The sequence below is a fragment of the Erinaceus europaeus genome, chromosome X (genome assembly GCF_950295315.1).
Source record: "Erinaceus europaeus chromosome X, mEriEur2.1, whole genome shotgun sequence".
In the NCBI taxonomy this organism is placed as follows: domain Eukaryota; kingdom Metazoa; phylum Chordata; class Mammalia; order Eulipotyphla; family Erinaceidae; genus Erinaceus; species Erinaceus europaeus.
This window is the reverse complement of record NC_080185.1, coordinates 93,874,315-93,894,433: the sequence shown is the minus strand read 5'-3', so window position 1 is coordinate 93,894,433 and position 20,119 is coordinate 93,874,315. Positions and strand designations below refer to the sequence as shown.

At 40.3% G+C, this 20,119-nt stretch overlaps 1 protein-coding gene and 1 long non-coding RNA gene across 3 annotated transcripts in view; one reads left to right on the top strand and one right to left on the bottom strand.

The window, feature by feature from the left end:
• The window catches only part of MAOB (monoamine oxidase B), a 122,331-nt gene that overhangs the window by 31,711 nt on the left and 70,501 nt on the right, over positions 1-20,119 (bottom strand). For both annotated transcript variants that reach the window (XM_060182534.1, XM_007528228.3), the window contains 2 exons: positions 4,283-4,387; positions 2,952-3,043 (listed from right to left, as the gene is read on the bottom strand). In XM_060182534.1, the coding sequence (XP_060038517.1) occupies positions 2,952-3,043; positions 4,283-4,387 (197 nt within the window). The remainder of the gene's footprint in view (positions 1-2,951; positions 3,044-4,282; positions 4,388-20,119) is intronic.
• Positions 16,172-19,320, top strand: LOC132535940 (uncharacterized). The gene is made up of 4 exons (XR_009547656.1): positions 16,172-16,245; positions 17,507-17,633; positions 18,067-18,168; positions 19,205-19,320. It is a non-coding gene; the product is annotated as an uncharacterized LOC132535940 (long non-coding RNA).

Below are 20,119 nucleotides of genomic sequence, written 5' to 3'. Positions count from 1 at the left end.
GATCAAGAGCCCCACTTCCCCAGAGTCCTGCCCCACTAGGGAAAGAGAGAGACAGGCTGGGAGTATGGATCGACCTGCCAACACCCATGTTCAATGAGGAAGCAATTACAGAAGCCAGACCTTCCGCCTTCTGTACCCCATAATGATCCTGGGTCCCTACTCCCAGAAAGATAAAGAAAGCTATCAGGGGAGGGGATGGGATACAGAGTTCTGGTGGTGGGAATTGTGTGGAGTTGTAGCCCTCTTATCCTATGGTTCTTGTCAGTGTTTCCTTTTTATAAATAAAAATTATAAAAAATAAAAGAAATAAAAGTACAAATTTACAGTTGCAAATAAAATGTCATAGTGATGTACAACATGCTGAGTACAATTTATAATAGTGTTGTACTTTAAAGTGCTAATGTGATTCTTCCATAAGAAGAAAAATGGAGCTTCTCAGAAAAGAAAAAAAAATTAGTCCAGGGAGGTGACTCATTGGTAGAGGGTAGGTTTTTGCATACTCAGATTCCAAATTCAATATTTGTCACCACATATTTGGGAACAAGCAGCACTCTGGCTTCTTTCACAACTCTTTCTTTTTCACAAACTAGAGGTAAATGGATCATATATATTCATTTTCTAGAGACAGATAATGAATGAATATTTTAAACAGATCCTTACAGAAGTCATAATTGGTAACATCACATTTTTATATTGACCAGTATTCTATCATTTATAGACTACTTATAGACTTAAGGTGCTGCAAGAAACATTTCCAGTCATAAATATATTATCTTGCAAGATTGTATTTCAAATATGATGGAAACATAAAATTCTTTTCAAACATACAAAAGCTAGTGGATTTTTACCAGCACCAGGCCTATATTACAAGAATATTGAAAGAAGTCCATAAGAAAAGAACAAAGGAATTAAAAAAAAAAGAACTCCAAGCAAGGTGATAAACAGTAAACCAGACCCAGAAACACTGTCAATATAATACAAGATAAGAATAAAACATAAAAGGGGAGGAAGAATTAGTATGAGCAAATGATAATAAGTTGAGACCAGCACAAAAGTTGGTAATTTTAGATATAAGCTGAATATACCCTTCATGATCACCACAGGGGAAAGAAAATATGGAGCAGAGATGCATGAAATAGATAGTGAAGAAGATGACAGAATCATCAAGGGAAACCTTTCAGCAAAATGGAGCAAATGAGAAAAGACATAACAAAAATATGAAATGATTGAAAACAAAACAAGTAGAATGGCAGTAAGCCACATACATAAATCCTCAGCTTAACTCTGAGTGGTTTGATCTTACCAATCACAAGACACAGAGTAGTTGGATGGGTAAATAATAAAATATATAAATATACCAGCTATACAATAAAAATCACATTGATATAAAGACAAGCATAGATTCAGAGTGACAGGCTGAATGAAGATGTTCCAAACTAAATAACACAGATAAAAGGGCAAGAAATGCTATTTTCTTGTCAGATAAATTTAGTGTAAGAAGGCTATAATGGATAGAGACTAATACCATATAACCATCAAAGGTCAATCCAACAAGAAGACATAACTATCATCAATATATGTGTACCCAACATGGATGTACCCACATATAAAAAATATGCAATAACTAATCTCAAAGAATATATTGACAGCAAAATAATATTAGGAAATATGCACATACCACTTATGACAAGAGACAGACCATCTGGCTAAAAACACAATAAAGGTATAGTGGTAAAAAAATGAAGCAATAGGTGGAGTGGACTTAACAGATAAATACAGAAACTTCTTCATCAAAAGAAAGAAGTGAACATTTTTTTTACACATTCTTCCCAAATACACAGGAAACATTCTCAAGGATGTTGGAAAACAAAAACAGTCTAAATTTTCAGCATTCTTAGCCAGCGTGGTTCAGCTAGAAAAAGACAGCAACAGAGAGACATAGGTAGAGAAGGAAATATAACACAGCATCACACTTTCTCCAGTGTGGTGGGAGCCAGGCTCGAACCCCAGATTGTGTGTATCCTAAAGAAAGTGAATTATACAGGTGAGCTATTTTATCATCCCACAAAAGTCGTGTTTAAAAAAATTTTATATTTATTTATTTTCCCTTTCATTGCCCTTGTCATTATTATTGTTGTAGTTATTGATGTCGTCGTTGTTGGATAGGACAGAGAGAAACGGAGAGAGGAGGGGAAGACAGAGAGGGGGAGAGAAAGACAGACACCTGCAGACCTGCTTCACCGCTTGAGAAGCAACTTCCCGGCAGGTGGGGAGCGGGGGGCTCGAACCAGGATCTTTATGTCGGTCCTTGCACTTGCGCCATGTGCGCTTAACCCGCTGCGCTACCGCCCGACTCCCCCAAAGTAGTCTTAATGAGTAAATGGAGACTGAAATAATATGAGAGGTGCTTTTTCTATTCACAGTGGAATGAATCCAAAATCAACTTTAAAAAAAGAAAAAAGCCAACCATTGGAGCCCTGACTCAAATCTGGGTTGTGTACATGGCAAAACAGCTGCCTTCCCAGATGAACTATATTGTGACTCCCAAACCCAAGTTGTTTAAAGACATAGGCTAAAATGCAGTATCTTCACACAATCAGTATTGATGAGTACGAAAGTACTGTTATATCAACAACTTGATGTAAGAGCTCTAGAAGCTGACGTTTTTTTTTTTTTTTTAAAAGACTAAGAAAACCGTGGAGTGCATTCTGCTCTGTTACAAAGACTAGCACAATATCACCTTTGTGATGTAAAACTATTCTGTAGAAGCAGGTTTGATATGTAGTTATCTTTAGGGCAGGACAAACTTCCAATATTTTCCAGCATTCCAACTTGTCCAATGGCAAAGTTTTCAAGACAAAGCAGAAATAAATCCCAACCTTATTAGTGCTATTGTTAAATAAACCTGCAAGATGGTCACAGTTAAAGTGCTGCCTAATCATGAGTCTTACTGTGTCCAGCAGATCTTGTCCAGCAGTTCCTTCATGGTCATGCGATCCCATTCTTCTGCAAGAGGTGCCTTCCATGGGGCTTCACTTGGAATCTACATTCAGATGAATATTCAGGCAGAGGGAAAATAATGTGATTTTTAAATTTAACTAATTATTTCAGTGGCTATACAACTCCAAATGAGAGAAGGAAAACCTATGTTTTCCCAACAGTGCTTTTTACTCCACAATGTTGTCTGCAAAGTGTGAGAGGTGCATACCATTCACTATCTGTACTTTATCAGCATTTGATTAAGGATCAGACTTCTGCACTAAATCACATCGTTAAGTTTTTTTCCCTAATTTTTTATATTTATTTATTTATTTTCCCTTTTGTTGGCCTTGGTTTTTATTGTTGTAGTTATTATTATTGTTGTTGTTATTAGATAAGACAGAGAGGAATGGAGAGAGGAGGAGAGAAAGATAGACGCCCACAGACCTGCTTCACCGCTTGTGAAGCGAAGCCTTGGGCTCAAACCGGGATCCTTACGCAGGTCCTTGCGCTTCGCGCCACTTGTGCTTAACCTGCTGCGCTATCGCCAGACTCCCGCATCGTTAAGTTTTATGTGTGTTTACTTATGATTGCAGATTTGAGCATGTGGGGGACTCAAGGACCACAATTTTATTGTTCTATGTTTTGAAAATTTTCTTTTTTTTTTCTTTTCTTCTTTTTTTTTTTTTTGGCCTCCGGGGTTATTGCAGGGGCTCGGTGCCTACACTACGAATGCACTGCTTCTGGAGGTCATTTTTCCCATTTTGTTATCCTTGTTATTGTCATTTTTATAAGTATTGTCATTGCTGTTGCTATTGTTATTGTTGGGTAGGACAGAGAGAAATCAAGAGAAGAGGGGAGACAGAAAGGGGGAGAGAAAGAAAGACACCTGCAGACCTGCTTCACCGCCTATGAAGTGACCCCCCCGTAGGTGGGGAGCCGGGGGGCTCAAATCGCGATCTTTACAGCGATTTGATTCCTAAAAAAGAAAATGCAACCCATGTCTAACACATTGTCTAGTACAACGTAGCCCCCAGTAAGGATCTGTGAAATTACTAGGATGATCTTGTTTCTAGTCTCTGAAAAACTAAGATATCCAACAGAATGCTATTTTGCATACTAATGATGAGTGAAATAAAATCATATCTCAGGATGACAAAATAGCTCACTTAGTGTGTTGTTTTACCGTGTGTGCAGCCCAGGTCCAACCCTGACCTCCACTGCACCGAACAAAGCTTTGGTTAGGAACCAAACTTATGAAAACTACAAATGTAGCTGTAAAAGTTTCAGGAGGCTTCTTTACCTCTCGTCCCATGTCATCCATTGTCCTCCAGAGGTTGTTATGATCTAAATAGGCAATTGGGTTCCATACAGTTGGGAATGGGCCCCTAAAGGGGTATGATTTGCCCTGTAAAATACAATATATTTTTATAAGGAAAGATTTACGATAGTGTGAAATTAATTAAATATGTCAGATAGGCAAGTGTTTGCAAGCAAAATCACAAGTTATCAATTATAAATGCATGCCAATGTTTTAGTTCCTTATGTCCTCAAATTTTTCAGCATAGAGATTTCCAGAAAATTTCACTTTTTGGTTCCACCAAGAAATAAAACAAAAAAGTTTCTCACTGAAATTGTAATCCTTACCATATAGAATTTAAATTGTAGTACAGAAGAGGCATTACCAAAAGTATATTCATTTGCTAAGGGCCATAGGGGACCTAACCAGTTGGCTCTCCCCCAGTGTTGTGACAATGTAGCACTGTCATATGGACGTGATTGGCTGAAGCTGGTGTCAGCCTGGTGGATTGGAGTAAAGTGGCTGAACTCACAAGTGGCAGGAAGTTCGGCCTTCTTTGTTCAAATGTGCAATGTGACTGGGCACTGGGGCAGAAGGGGGTGCCTGGTTGGGCTGACTGGAGATTCCTGAGAGGCTGGGACTGATCCAGCCTGGAGAGATGGTCTCCAGGGATGGCAGGATCTCCCCGGGGCTTGGACACAGGAGGATTTTAACCTTGGTAGCTACTGTTCTCATTATCTGGTTGATTCTTACTCATTTCCCCTGTGCTTTCTGTGGGACAAAGTGAGCCCAGGTGGGGTTTTCCCAGGACCCACCAGACTGCTACTGACTTGAACAATGTGAACATGTGGGGCTGAACTCTGGGGAACTATTCTTGGGCTTAGAAGACTGCCTTATTTACCCTGCCTTTAACTTCTTATTTAGTGGTACCTAATATATTAAGTCTTGTACCCCCATACCACCCTAATAAAGCCTTTATTTGTTTTAATTCACTGCACAGCCACATCCATTACATGCACCACAGCAAAGTCGCTTCAAATTAGTTACAACACCCCAGCAAACAAATTTTACAACAAAATAATGCAATGAGTTTCATCAGAGAACAGGTTGAGTTTCTGCTAAAGAAAGGAACTTAAAGTTCCTTAAGGTTGGTGATTGTGTGTAGATAGCAGGCGAGGGAGGGAAGGGGGAAAAGGGCTCAAGAAGCAACGCAGCAACACATTGCCAGTGGGTGCTATATTTACAATCATTTCAAATCCATGTGGCAGACTTAAAGGACTTGTGTGGCTTAAAAGGAGCTCTGGACTGCTTCTTAGTACTATAGAAGCCACAGGCTTCAAACAAACTCCATGGAATTATCCAGAAGTACCAAAGAACAGAACACAATAACTCCCATGGCAAAAGGAAAACCTATCAAATTCTAAGTTTTCCCAGTTGCCACAGAGACCCTGGTGATCAGGGTCAGGCTGCCCTACAGACAAAAACAGTGACTTTCATCTCACAGCAGAGTTCCTACTTTCAGGTATCAGCCTGTGAAGAGAAGGAAGTCTGGGATATTACCAACTAGGCGTCTGTTTAAGGAACATTAGGTGCCATGCCACTTCAATTTACTCCCCTCCTTCTGCAACTCATACAAAGCAGAACCCTGCACCACTTGTGGACGAGAAACCAAAACAGATGGTTCCACAAAACACTGGTTCCACAAAACCAAGAGGAAGCACAGAAACGTAGTGATACAAATCCAGGAGAGCTATCAAAGCGTTTACAGAATTATCAGAAAAAATTTGAGGAAATGCAAGGCTCTTAATACAGAGAAATGGATTAAGAAAGAAATCCATGACTCCAAAGATTCACTTGATAGGAAAAACAGACACCTTCAAAAACAGTTACAGGACATGAGGGTCACTTTGAATACATTCCAATCTCAAATAGCAAGTTAAGGAAGCTGAGTTACTGTAGTATAATAAAAGAACATCAGAAAAATAGGACAAACTGGCCCCACTCATTGACTTCAAAGGAGAAGGGGAAAAAAGATTTAGGAAAAAATGGAGCAATTCTTTGAGAGATTGAAGACTATCAAAAGCAAATATAGGACTTTTAGGAGTCTCAGAAAGAGAGAAAGAAGGAAACAGAAATCATATTCAAAGAAATAATTGGCAGAAAATTTTCTAGATCAGATGTGGTAAGGATATAGTCATTCATGAAGTAGAACTCCCAACTTTCTAAACCCAGATAGACCTACAAAAAGACAAATCATTGTAAAAAAAATATTTAAAGTCAAAGCCAAAGAAAAACTTTACAAGCTGCTGGGGAAAAGAAGAAAATATGAAAAGGGTCGGGCGGTAGCACAGCGAGTTAAGCTCACATAGCGCAAAGCCCAAGGACTGGCATAAGGATCCCGGTTCGAGTCTCTGGTTCCCCACCTGCAGCAGGGTTGCTTCACAAGCGGTGAAGTAGGTCTGCAGGTGTTTGTCTTTCTCTCCCCCTATGTCTCCCCTCCTCTCTCCATTTCTTTCAGCCCCATCCAAAACATCATCAATAATAATAATAACCACAACAAGGACAGTAGATGGGGAAGAAAATAGCCTCTAGGAGCAGTGGATTCATGATGCAGGCACCAAGCCCCAGCAATAACCCTGGAAGCAAAAAAAAAAAAAAAAAAAAAAGTACATATGAAAAAGCTTTAAAAATTCAATTGCTAATATCTTAGAGCAAGGAGACCCTATGTATCTGGTGCATCAGATAATTAAAACTATAACAGTATACAAACTGGAAGGCAATGAAAAAATAATTAGGGGAATGAATTGTCTCTAAGAATTGTGTGTGTGGGGGGAAATCCAGACAAGCTTTCCACAAGGAATCAAATGTTGTAGATCCATACAGTCATTCCCATAGATTAGTAAGGTCAAGTAGTAAAAAGAAACCATTTCAAGCCTCTCCATTAGACAGGTTCACAATTCTCTGGTTCTCCTAGCACGGCAAGCTCACCATAATACAATGATAAAAAGCACATACACAGATATGCATGTATACACAAGGCAGATTAATTTTAAGGAATTGGTTTTAAAAAAGTCTGTGATACAAACTAAATATGCATCCATATATGACACCATGATTAAAGGACACCATCACAGGGGTTCTGAGATTTAAGAGAAAGGCATATTTTGTTATGGGTTTTCTCTAAGAAACAATGGTGGGAATTTAAGAGCAAACAGATGGTTAAAAGGAGTCCCAAATAGTCCCACACTCTCTAGAGGTCACATTTGAGCTGAGAGGCATATAGCTCCACTGGTGGAAAGAAGGTGAAGTCTACAAGCAATATTTGGAGTTAAGTGCTCACACGCGTATGTATATTATCTGTGTGAATTCATATGCTGTTATCTATACAGAAATTCTAGATGGCAAAGAAAATGAAGAAGGAGTATGTATTCATAACCTCACAAAGCAGAAATTCATCCTGGCTATTAACATTCCAGCATGTTTATGCCATCTTTTTACACATCTTTTTATTTTATTAATTTCTTTATTGGGGGATTAATGTTTTACAGTCAACAGTAAATACAATAGTTTATACATGCGTAGCAGGTCTCAGTTTTCCACATAACAATACAACCCCCACTAGGTCCTCTGTCATCCTTTTCCAGGACCTGTACTCTCCCTCCACCCACCCACCCCAGAGTCTTTTACTTTTATACATTCTACAGTTGCAGCTTTATTTCACATACAATTATTTTCCTGTAGGTTTTCAGTTACTTTTTTGTCTTGAAACATTTCCCTGTTATTCATTTACTTGTGATGCATATTTTTCCTGATTAGTCCACAATATTCTGTAGTAGGCTGGGATAAACATTTCTCAAAGTATGAGTCAATGGTCCCCTGTGTTGTTAAAATTTCTGAGGCTCTTGCCGGGCCGGCTAGCTTCACGGTGGTGAACAGAGACGCGGAGACAACGGCTGGGCAGGGCAGCTGTATTTCTTTATTCAGGAACAACGATTCATAAACTAAGACAAACTAATCACCAAACAGAACTCTGCTGTCTCTTTGCGGCGGCGCAAGCACTCTCTCTTTTACTCTGGAACTCAGGAACCCTCTCCCTTACTCTCGAACTCAGAAACTCTCGCACCCTCTGAAACTCTGGCACACTGGAACTCTCTCTTACTCTGTAACCCTCAAACTCTCGAACTCTGGAACTCTCTTACTGGGGAACCCTCTGAAACTCTCGGACTCCGGAACCCTCTCCCAGGGTCCCTTGGGGCGGGGCCAAGCAGGCCCGCGAAATTAACAGGACTCATCCAATTCTCTTGGAGGGGGAGGGCTAGAACAAGCCAATGTAAAGCATACGACACCCCTGGGTCCGTAAAATATACTCAGGGAGTTTATAAGGGTTCTTCCTTTTGCATACATATGTGAGGAAAGATTTTCTCCATATGTTTCAACCAAAACAACATATTGAAAAAGACTGAATGCTGACGTAGAAGTGAGAATTTTGCTCTCTTGCCTAAAGCCAGATGTGAGAAAGGATAAATCAGTGCCAACTCGTTCTTTTGATTCAAACTTTTTTTTATCAGTGATTTAATTATGATAGACGAGATTATAGGATAAGAGGGGTACAGTTCCATACAACTCCCACCACCAGAGTTCTGTATTTCATTCCCTCCACTGGAAGCTTCCCTATGCTTTATACCTCTGGGAGTATGGACCAAAGATCTTTATAGGGTGCAAAAATTAGGAGGTCTGGCTTCTGTAATTGCTTCTCCACTGGACATGGACAGGTCAAGCCATACTCCCCAGCCTGTTTCAACTTTTAATAAATTATGGCATGGTAATTTTAATATGGTTGGTTTTATATTATGTGAATTAATAAATAAAGTAAAATTCTATTTCAATTCCTTATGGGGATCGCATAAAAATTTTGCCTGATATTCTCAAACATCTTAAGAATCTAATAGTTTTGGATGCACTGGAATAGAAGTGCATAAAACTAGATAAAGGATGGTATTTAAAAGGACCTAAAAATGATAAAAATGGGCTCTGAAATTTGATAGCTGTGTGACTATAGGAGACCTGTTCAACTTTTCTATTCTCCTTATCTTTATATTTGGAATAATGACACCCGTATCACAGGATTATTGTAGGATTTCAACAATATTAAAAATAGCAAATGGGATGCATTCACTGAATGGATGTTGGTGACAGGTTTGTGATTATGATGAATGTCCATTCATTCATATAACCACTTATTACCCATAAATCCATGACCATGGTTTTTATAGGCTTTTTTATTATAAATTCCTATAATCAGAGTTTCTGGCAGAAAGATTTATGCTTGGCTTTTTAAAGCAGACATGCTGAAAGCCAGAAATCAATTGGAACATCACAAACCTTATTCTGCACTCTGTAAACCTCAGTAAAAATACAAGGGATCTGCCTCTGGATACTGGATAAGCAGCTTTCAGAAACAGGCTTAGCCACACACATCACTAATGTTAACTTCAAAGCTCTAAATCATGTGCTCTGTTTACTCTTGTTTTCTTAAGGCAAAGGCCCCACATTCTGACTTGCATCCAGTTTGCTATCTTATTTCTGATGCTGACCACAGTTTCTGCAAGTAGGAACAGGTGGCCTGGTCCTCTTGAATCCAATTCCTTGGAAGTGATCTTTTCCTCTTATGGTGTCTCCTCTACTATTAATAGGAACCTTGTTTCCCTATCTGTGAACATTTGGAATTGGCCACACTGTAGATCTCAATCAACTTTACCTTTATCATCTAGGACTATACTTGCATGATAAACTCATTTGGAAGACCAAGCTTTACTTTTAATCCGTATTTTCTGTTCTGCAGAAAGGAAGTAGTATTTCCCTAGAGGATGATGAAAGAAGTCATGCAACCTCTACTTATGCAAATTACTTTTTGTTTTTCTTTACATGTTCACATTTATAAACACCGAGAAGCTCAGGACTTTGTGGAATTCATCCTCATATGTGGGGAACTGTGAGGCTGAGGTTGAGCATGATATGGACTGCCTGTGAAAAAAAAATTACAGCCACGCAGTCAGTCTCCCCCACCCAGGGTTGAGCAGGGAGGGGCCTCAGTCTCCAGGATTTTGTCCCCCTGTCAGACTCCCCCACCCCACAAGGGCCCCACATTATCTAATGCAGTAGTTCACTTCCTTATTCCCAAACCAGTTGGTCTGCTTACACTACAGTTACTAGAAGCCCCCTCACCACTTCCCTGTATCCCGTTCCTTTTGACCATATATGGCCCAATACCCCCTGCCCACATAAAGACACTCCCTGTCCCTCTCCCTGTCTGCTGATAATCTCACCTCCTACTCCCAAACCAGCCAGACCACCCACCTAAGGATTACCGGAAGAACCCCTGCCCTTTCTCAAACTCCTTGTGCTTTAACCATATAAGGCAAAACATACTGCTTCCTCCTACTGCCCTTTGCATTCCCCTACCACCCTTTAAAAACTGAGAAAGCTATGGTATATATACACAATGGAATACTATGCAGCTATTAAAAACAATGAACCCACCTTCTCTGACCCATCTTGGATGGAGCTAGAAGGAATTATGTTAAGTGAGCTAAATCAGAAAGATAAAGATGAGTATGGGATTCTTCTTCTTCTAGCGTTTGCCCTTCTTCCGTAGCCAGTTAAATGGCTTTGAAAGTGACTGGGATCCATGTGGATTCAGTCGGCTAGGAAGGATCGTCAGTTTCCCCAATGAATGGGTACTCACGGGATGCACCATGAGAAGGTCTCACTCATCAACAGAAGTTGAGAAAGAAGATCTGAAAGGGAAACTAAAAGCAGGTTTTGACTAAATTGAGAGTAGGGCACCAAAGTAAAAACCCTGTGGTGAGGGGGAGGGTGGATATTCAACTTCCCGGGGCGGCGGGTGGTGGGGGTGGGTGGGTGGGGTGAGACACAGTCTTTCAGTGGTGGGAATGGTGTTTATGTACACTCCTATTAAATTGCAGTCATTTAAATCACTATTTAATTAATATGAGAGGGGAAATTAATTGTATGTCTCAAAATTTTTTAAAAACACAGAGTCTTTTTAATACATAGGCTGAGTCTCTGATATGTTGACTCTCTCAAAAGCCTAGACCAGGTAGAACAGACGCAACCAGTGGCACATCTATATACAAGATGCTGGGTATAATACAGTAAACCCTAACAAAGGGACCTTTCAAAGTTAACTCAATTACCAAATAATGTGATGATAATAATAACTATCCATTGTCTTCTTGAACCCTAAGACAGCATGAACCTCACATTTCCACTATAGAGCCTATATTTCCCCTAGTCTTGGAACCTTAGGGTGGGGCACACTTTCCTGCATGCTTCTCTCAATTCATATCAAATAATATTGCATCCACCGATAGCAACCTAATCAACGCAACGAGTGCCACCCCAGCATGCTTCACTTCAGACTGTGTCCAGAGACTTCAGGTGTGGAATGACAACCCTTCAGCTTCATTACTCGGGCGAGACCTTTCCTTTCATAGTATTCTCTAATTCCATTCCAGGTGGATGGTTCACTTCCTAACGAAGTCCCAAAACCTAGATATAGACCAGGCCCCCTGAGATAGAGCATATGTTCACACGTATCCATAAACTAGGGCAAAATATATACCTGAAAGCAGAAGTTCACAATAGTCTGCAGTGAGTACTCCCCAACACTTCATCTGCACTATTCCAGCCTTCAAGTCCATAATTGTTCAACAATTTGTTTGGCATTGTATGTTAACTCTCTTTTCAGCCACCAGGTTCCAAACACCAGCAGGATGCCGACCAGACTTCCCTGGACAGAAGACCCCACCAATGTGTCCTGGAGCTCTGCTTCCCCAGAGCCCCACCCTATTGGGAAGGAGAGAGGCAGACTGGGAGTATGGGTCGACCAGTCAACGCCCATGGTCAGCGGGGAAGCAATTACAGAAGCCAGACCTTCCACCTTCTGCAACCCACAATGACCTTGGGTCCATACTCCCAGAGGGATAGAGAATGGGAAAACTCTCAGGGGAGGGGATGGGATATGGAGATCTGGTGGTGGTAATTGTGTGGAGTTGCACCCCTCCTATCCTATGGTTTTGTTAATGTCTCCATTTTTAAAATAAATAAAATAAAATAAATAAAATAAAAACTCTGTTCTGCCACTCAATAAACGGGTTATCTGCTATCATAGCCCCCTGTGGTGATCTTTGGTCTGGTCTCTTGCAGTGGGTTGCAAGGAGGTACCCCAGGGTGCCTAGCCCTGCTGCTGTCTTGGGACAAGCTCTTATCTGCGCCCCCTCCAGTTGCCAACGGAAGGGTCGCGCAGAGAGAGCTAGACCCGAGATAGGCCCCCCAGGAGAGCCCAGCAAGCATATGGGTGCAGCTGTAGGGAAGGGTAGGCAGCAATGATCAACTTTATGGAAACAGTCATCAATGCTTCTGGTGTGACACATAGTCTGAAATTATCCAAGTAGGGAGAAAGGTGAAATATGAACATGGCAATGGCTTAGAAATTTGGAATAGAGGTGAAAGGCAACTACTGGATGGTTTCACTCGTGTGGATTATAGGCAGAAGCAAATCAATTCACAAAGAAAAAAAAATAGAGAGAGATTCAGTAACCAAACAGACTCAGATTTTGTGTGAACTATGGTGGGATTGGAGGGGGACCTCGCATAACTTTGGTGAAGGGTGTGGTGACTTATACATAGCACCCTCTGAAATCTTGTAATTTTGCAAAATAATTGTTAAAACACTAGTAGTAAAATTTTAATTAAGGGGGCCAGGTGGTGGAGCCATACTCGGCTGAGTACACACAATCTCATGCACAAGGACACAGGTTCAAGCCCCTGCTCCCCCCCTGCAAGGGGGAAAGCTTCATAAGAGCAAGTAATATAGGTGTCTCTCTGTCTCTCTACCTCTTTATTCTCCACTTCCCTTCTCAACTGATCTCTGTCTTATCCTATAAAGAAAAATAAAAAAGGAAAAATGGTCACCAGGAGTGGTGGATTCACGGCCCCAGGGATAACCCTGGTGGGAATTTTAAAAAGTTAATTTAGGGGGCATGCAGTGGTGCACCTGGTTAAGTGCACATATTACCAGGCACAAGGATTCAAACCCCCAGACCTCACCTGCAGGGGTAAAGCTTCACAAGTGACGAAGTAGTTCTGCAAGTCTCCAGCTAGCTCTCTCTCTCCTTCTTTCCCTCCATTCCATCTCAATTTCTCTCTGTCTTATCAAATTAAAATTTACAACAGCTTTTTAAAAACATTTTTTCAAAAGTTAATTAAAAATAAATTATAAAAAGCCTAAAAACTTGGGCCAAAGTGGGGGCTAAGATGACCAGATAGATTTATGTTCCTTTCCTCAAAGGAAAAGACAATTCACATGACCTCTTGATTTATTTATTCTTCCATCTTGCTTAACTGTTAATAACCTATAGAAAAAAAGAAATTTAACGGGTTCTATTTTTACAAACAGCAGCTAGTTAAAAGAAAAAAGAGAAGTGGAGAAAAATAATTTATCTATAGCCACAATGCAATGCAATAGTTTAAGAAATGCCTAATGAGTTGGTAAAATTGTCTGCCTGGGGGCCAGGTGGGGCCACACCAGGTTGAGTGCAGTGCCCAAAGACCTAGGTTCAAGACCCTGGCCCCCACCTGCTGGGGAAAAGCTTCACGAATGGTGAAGCACTGCTGCAGGTCTCTTTCCCCCTCTCTTTACTTTTTCTTTCTTTCTTTGATGATAGGCAAACAAGTGCATAGAAGAAAGCAGAAATGAAATAATCTCATACAAATAATGAAAGGAAGTATTCATGATAATAAAACAGACATTTAAAATCTAGAAGAAAGTGGACATCATTGTCGTGAGCTCCTTGACTTTGCCTACCTGGCTTAAGGATTGATTTTTTTTATAATATCCATATATATTGTTCATTTTTAAAATATTTATTCGTGAATGAAAGATAACCAGAGTATCACTCCAGCACATGTATTTAGGTGAAACACAAGAACTCCTGTAAATCCAGTACCTTATTCACTGTGCCACTTGTAACTTCCCTGGATAATATTCTTGCCACTTTCTTGGCTAATATGCTTTCTTTGGTAGAGGAGGAACCAAGGTTCACATATTCTGGGTCACATTTTTCATTCAGAGAGAGAGAAAAAGGAAAACAGAGAGGAGAGACACGAGAATACAGAGACTTCCTCTACTCTGTTGCCATGACACTCTTCATGCGGTGTGAGGGGCTCAAAGGGGATTGGGATGGGAATGATATTACAAGTTCTCTATCCTGTTAGTTCTCTCTCTCTCTCTCTCTCTCTCTCTCTCTCTCTCCTCCCTTGTTTTTGCCTCCAGGGTTATCTGGGGCTGGGTGCTTGCACTATGAATCCACTGCTCCTGGTGGCTATGCTTTTCCCCCTGTTTTATTGCATAGAACAGAGAGAATTTGCAAGAGAAGAGAGAGAGAAAGACACCTGCAGACTTGCTTCACTGCTTGGGATGCGACCCCTTCCCCAGCAGGTGGGGAGAGGGGTCTCCAACCCAATGCGGGTCCTTGCGCTTTCAGACTATGTGTGCGCAACCCGGTGGGCCACCGCCCGACTCTTAAATATTCTTTGTTATTGCACAGGGGTCTATGATTTCATACTCAAAACTAACATCACCCTCTTTTTCTTCCTCCTCCATTTACTCCTTCTCCCCCTCTTCTCTGTTTCTCTGTATAGATCATCACTGTGATTTCGCCACTTCATGTTGAGTTTTCCAGACTGAGGTAGTGAGACAGAAAGACACAACACAGAATTTTCCTTCATTGTGGTGGAGGCTGGGCTCGAATCTTGGTGGACTATTTTCCAGACCCTGGACCAAGGGTTTTAATGTTCAGTACCAAAATGTGGTACTAAAAAAAAAAAAACTGTGTCTATGGGGTGTGGGTAAATTCATTGCAAGAGTAGCAGGAAACTAAAGGAAAAGAAATGATTGAGCCGAACAGGCAAAAATAGATATGAGAATCATTAATATTCATTCTTATCTTAGTGAATTTTTCTCTCATAGTTTTCCCCTATTATAAGCCTGAGGTTGATTTCCACCAGAGTCACTTAACTTGGAAGAAAGCTGAGGTGGTAAAAAAAAAAAAAAAAAAAAAAAAAAAAAAAGTAAATGCCTTTAACAAGAGTATTATTTTTTTTTTCTTCCAGGGTTATCACTTGGGCTGGGTGCCAGCATTACGAGTCCACTGCTCCTGAAGGCCATTTTTCCCCCTATTTTCTTTTTTTAATTTGCTTCCCCCACTTTTTGTTGCCCTTGTTTTATTGTTGTCGTAGTTATTGTTATTGATGTCGTCATTGTTGGATAGGACAGAGAGAAATGGAGAGAGGAGGGGAAGACAAGAGAGGGGGAGAGAAAGACAGACACCTGCAGACCTGCTTCACCGCCTGTGAAGTGACTCCCCTGCAGGTGAGGAGCCGGGGGCTCGAACCGGTATCCTAATGGGTCCTTGCGCTTTGCGCCACGTGAGCTTAACCCGCTGCGCTACCGCCCGACCACCCCCATCATTTTCTTTTTACATGACAGGGTAGGGTAGAGAGAAATTAAGAGGAGATGGGGAGAGAAAGAGAAACATCTGCAGTTCTGTTTCACTGCTCATGCAGGTGGGGAGCGGGGGCTGGAACCCAGATTATTGCAGATGGTGCTATATGCGCTTAACCAAGTGAGTCACTTCCTATGCCAGACACATTTTTTTTTGTCCTTCATGAGGACTCATACTTCTCATTTTCCACAGTGGTGGGGGAAAAAATCGCCTCCCGCCAACACACACAACCCATTTATGCGCATGCCCATTGTTGCACGTGCAGGTATGTCCAGAGGCGGTTGATGCGCATGCGCTGTGTTTTTCGTTCTTTTTCCAGAGGGCTGTGCCGGGAGTGGACGGTTTTCTGCTGCTTTGGTGTTTTCTGAATTAAAGCAGGTATCGAATTGGTGCTTTGAGGAATTTTACTGTGACTGAGAAGGAACAGGGGGCCAGCGGGGCTTTAGATGGGTCAAGTGGCGAGATCTGTGGTCACTTAGGAGGAAAGTCTTCGAGGTTGATCATCGTTACAGTTCTCATGGGCAATGGGGGGGGCAGGACAAGGGGAAGCGGTGATCTGCGGGGGGGTGTTCAGATGAAAATGAGGGAGAATCTTGGGGTTTTAAGTTTTCCGAGACTTGAAGGCACCTGAAAATGCCTATGGAGGACAGATTTGGGGGTGGGGGGGCGTGGGCATGAGGGCCAATCAAGAGATCAAGCAGTGGGGTCTAGAAACAGCACAGTGTGGTCTTAACTATATTCTGGAGATTTGAATTGTACCAAGCACAGTGTTAAAATAGCTGTATGCCTATTGGCCAAAAATAAATAAATACATAAAATAAAAACTTTTGGGGACAATAGTGGACATCCAAGAGCAGAAGTATTTAATATTTTAAAAAGCCAAAAAAAAAAAACTTTGGGGCTAGGTAATGGCATGCACCCGAGAGCAGAAGCATTTACTACCATTAAAATAAAAAAAGAAAAAAAAAAAAGCTAAACTGGCCACCAGAAGTGCTAGAGCCCTTGTGCAAGCCACGCCCAGAGTCCCCAGCAAACAAAAGCAAAAACCCGGCTGACAAACTGCAAAAACCAGCCATTGATTTGGAGTGCAGTGGCAAAGAGGCCTCTGGAATGGTCGTGTGATGAAAATAGTTATTTTTGAAGTTCTGATTTTCCAGTTTTTGTTTTTCATTAGTTCTGTTTCAAAAACAAACCTCAGGGGGACCAGCGTAAGGATCCTTACTCGAGCCCCCGGCTCCCCACCTGCAGGGGAGTCACTTCACAGGTGGTGAAGCAGGTCTGCAGGTGTCTATCTTTCTCTCCCCCTCTCTGTCTTCCCCTCCCCTCTCCATTTCTCTCTGTCCTATCCAACAACAATAAAAAACAAGAGTAACAAAGATGGGAAAAAATGGCCTCCAGGAGCAGTGAATTCGTAGTGCATTTGCAGAGCCCCAGCAATAAACCAGGAGGCAAAAAAAAAAAAAACCTCAATAGAAAGTCCCGACCATCTTTTTAATTCTTGAAATATGTTTAAAAGTTTATTTTATTGAATATTAACAATTACTTTTTAATTCAGAAAAAGGTTTTTTTTCTTTCCAAGTCATTTCAAATTGTTCACATGTAGCTAAAAAGACTCTTGCCTATGGTTTTTTATCTGCAGTTGTTTTCACCTGGAAAACAAAATGAGTGACCATCTTGCAACTAGATCCAAATCCAAAGGAAAACTGAAGGAACTGGAGTCTGTTGAATCCGCTGTTCCTCTGAATATGACTGCTTCAGCAATTGAGGTATTCAATTCCTAGGATTTAATTTTTTTAATATTCCTGAACTTCTATAGATACACTGATACAGGCCTTCCTCACAAACAAAAAAATGCTAATGTAGCTTTGTAAAAAAAAATGATGCAAGGATTATATATGTTGCCTGTGATTATGTCCCCATATTTCCCCCTGTAATTTCTCTTTCATGTTTACTAATAATAGATCACACATACTCATCTCAGCATAAATTAAAATAGCTTCCAAAATCCTTAAAGGTAATATTTTCTTGGAAGCATATCCTATGTGGGACTTCTAACCATTTATTAAGAAAAAAATATATATATATATACATCTCAAGATATAATATACTGTTAGGATGTTTTACACATACTTGTTATACATGGATATTTTTCTGTGTATATCCGATCTTTTTATTTGCATGTACACTTCAAACTACTAGCCTTCAAAATCTGATGATGAACCTAAACTGGACGAACCAGCAAATAAGAACGAGGATGATTCATTAAGGATGGAGAAGAGAAAGGAGCAACTGCATTCCCAGGTAAAAGTGTCTCTCAACCTGTGTGGGTAGTGGAACTTCAATTCCGTCTCGTGTTATTATGGACCGGTAAAAGGAAGAAACTTTAGAAATCATTTTAAATATTACTGGTCTGGCAAGGGACTGGAACAAAAGCAATAAAAATGGCACAAAAATGTTCCTTTTGTTTTTAATGTGGCCTTCTGGTGTGTGTGTTTATTCCCACTCACCCACCCACCTTTTATTATTATTTTCTTGACTGGACATCTAGAATTCCTATAGGGTTTGTTCCACAAATTTGATCTTTTTTTCATCCATTTTTGCAGTAATGAGAGCTTAGGGCTACCTTCTCTGTCAGTTTTTGACATCCTTATTTTTTTTTCTTTTCCAACACAGTTGTTAGTGCCTACTCACAGCATGTAATGCACGAAACATTAGATATTTTAGTGCTAATGGGAGACATAATTTCTGCTTAAACCTTACGATTTAGTCATGGAACCTTAAACCACTGATTTAATGTATTAAGTACAGTAATACATAAGTATAACAGGGACTGTTGGAATTTTGGGGAATAGCCTAGAGAAAAGAATGGATAATATTTGAAAGACCTGTTTTCCGTTTTTTCTGGTGACAAAATTGATATTTAATACTCTCGATTATATTTTAAGATGCAAATGTGGAAGTGATAAAAGAAATCTGGTTGTCCTGAACAGTACTGATGAGTCTGATGACACCAGCTATGATGATCTGCCCAAACTTGAACCAATTGAAATGATAGATGGAGGTATAGTATCCATTCAGATAGAAATTACTAAATAGGTATTTCTACGATATACAAATCATAACAGCGGCAGCATTACTTATGTTTCGATAATTTCACATACAAGTTTTTTTTTGAATGTTACTTCAGACCCCCAAAGAGCTATCATATAAATTATCGGAGAAAGTCAAATTGAAGGGATATTATTAATTGTTTAAAATTATAGTGCTGTCTTGTATAGCTCCAGTGTCATATACATAAAATTTTAAGTGATAACCTAAATCTGTGTTCCTGTTACAGGTGAAATAGAACTGCAGAATTGAACCAAAGATAAACTGAAGACAAATATGCTGTCCTTCTGTCAAGAAATTCAGTTCTTAAAAGACTCAGTAAAATTTGGTTGCTTTTTGACTTGAGTCTTTTCATGTGCTTGTTTGAATTTATTACTAGATATTTAATACACTTGAAAATTGTACTTGTTTTTGACAGTTTACCTCCTAAGTATTGGGGCTGATGTATACAGAGAAACATGCATGTACACTGAATTTCTTTCAGATATTCTTGCTAAATATGCTTTTAATTTAAATATGCTTTTATTTCTAAAAGTTAACCTCCAAATATTTAGGGAATTTAAAAATTCCCAGGCTTACCTTTGAGTAGGGACATCCAACTCCAGGGATTCGGTCTCAGGATTCTAGTTTCACATCCAGCGATGTAACCTCTCGACCACAGCCGTCAGCCACGCCGGGAGAAGGTTTCTAGTAATCTTAGCTTCTATCCACAATCAAGAAAACCTGCAAGCACCCACTGCCTGCTTCCACTCATACCATTCAGGTGTTTTCCTGTCTCCAGCTCACTCTGCCTCTCTTTCTTCCCTTTCCATGTCATATCTCCACAAAGACCAAACCATCCCTATGTACCCCACTTTTTCAAACTATCCCCAAATACCCCATCATTTCTCCTCTTTTTCCTTATTAATGCTTTTGCTATTTTGGGGAGGAGGTGAGGAACTCTGGTAATCAAAATTCTGTGAAATTGTACCCCTCTTGTCCTATGGTCTAGTCGATCATTATTAAATCAATAAAAATTAAAAAGAGAGCTAATAGGATAGCTCATATGGATTGCATCATATGCTCCCCACTAAATATAATGAAATCTTATTTTCTGATGTGACATCACCGCAAAGGTCGCCATCTGTAGATGTTCCCCACAGCC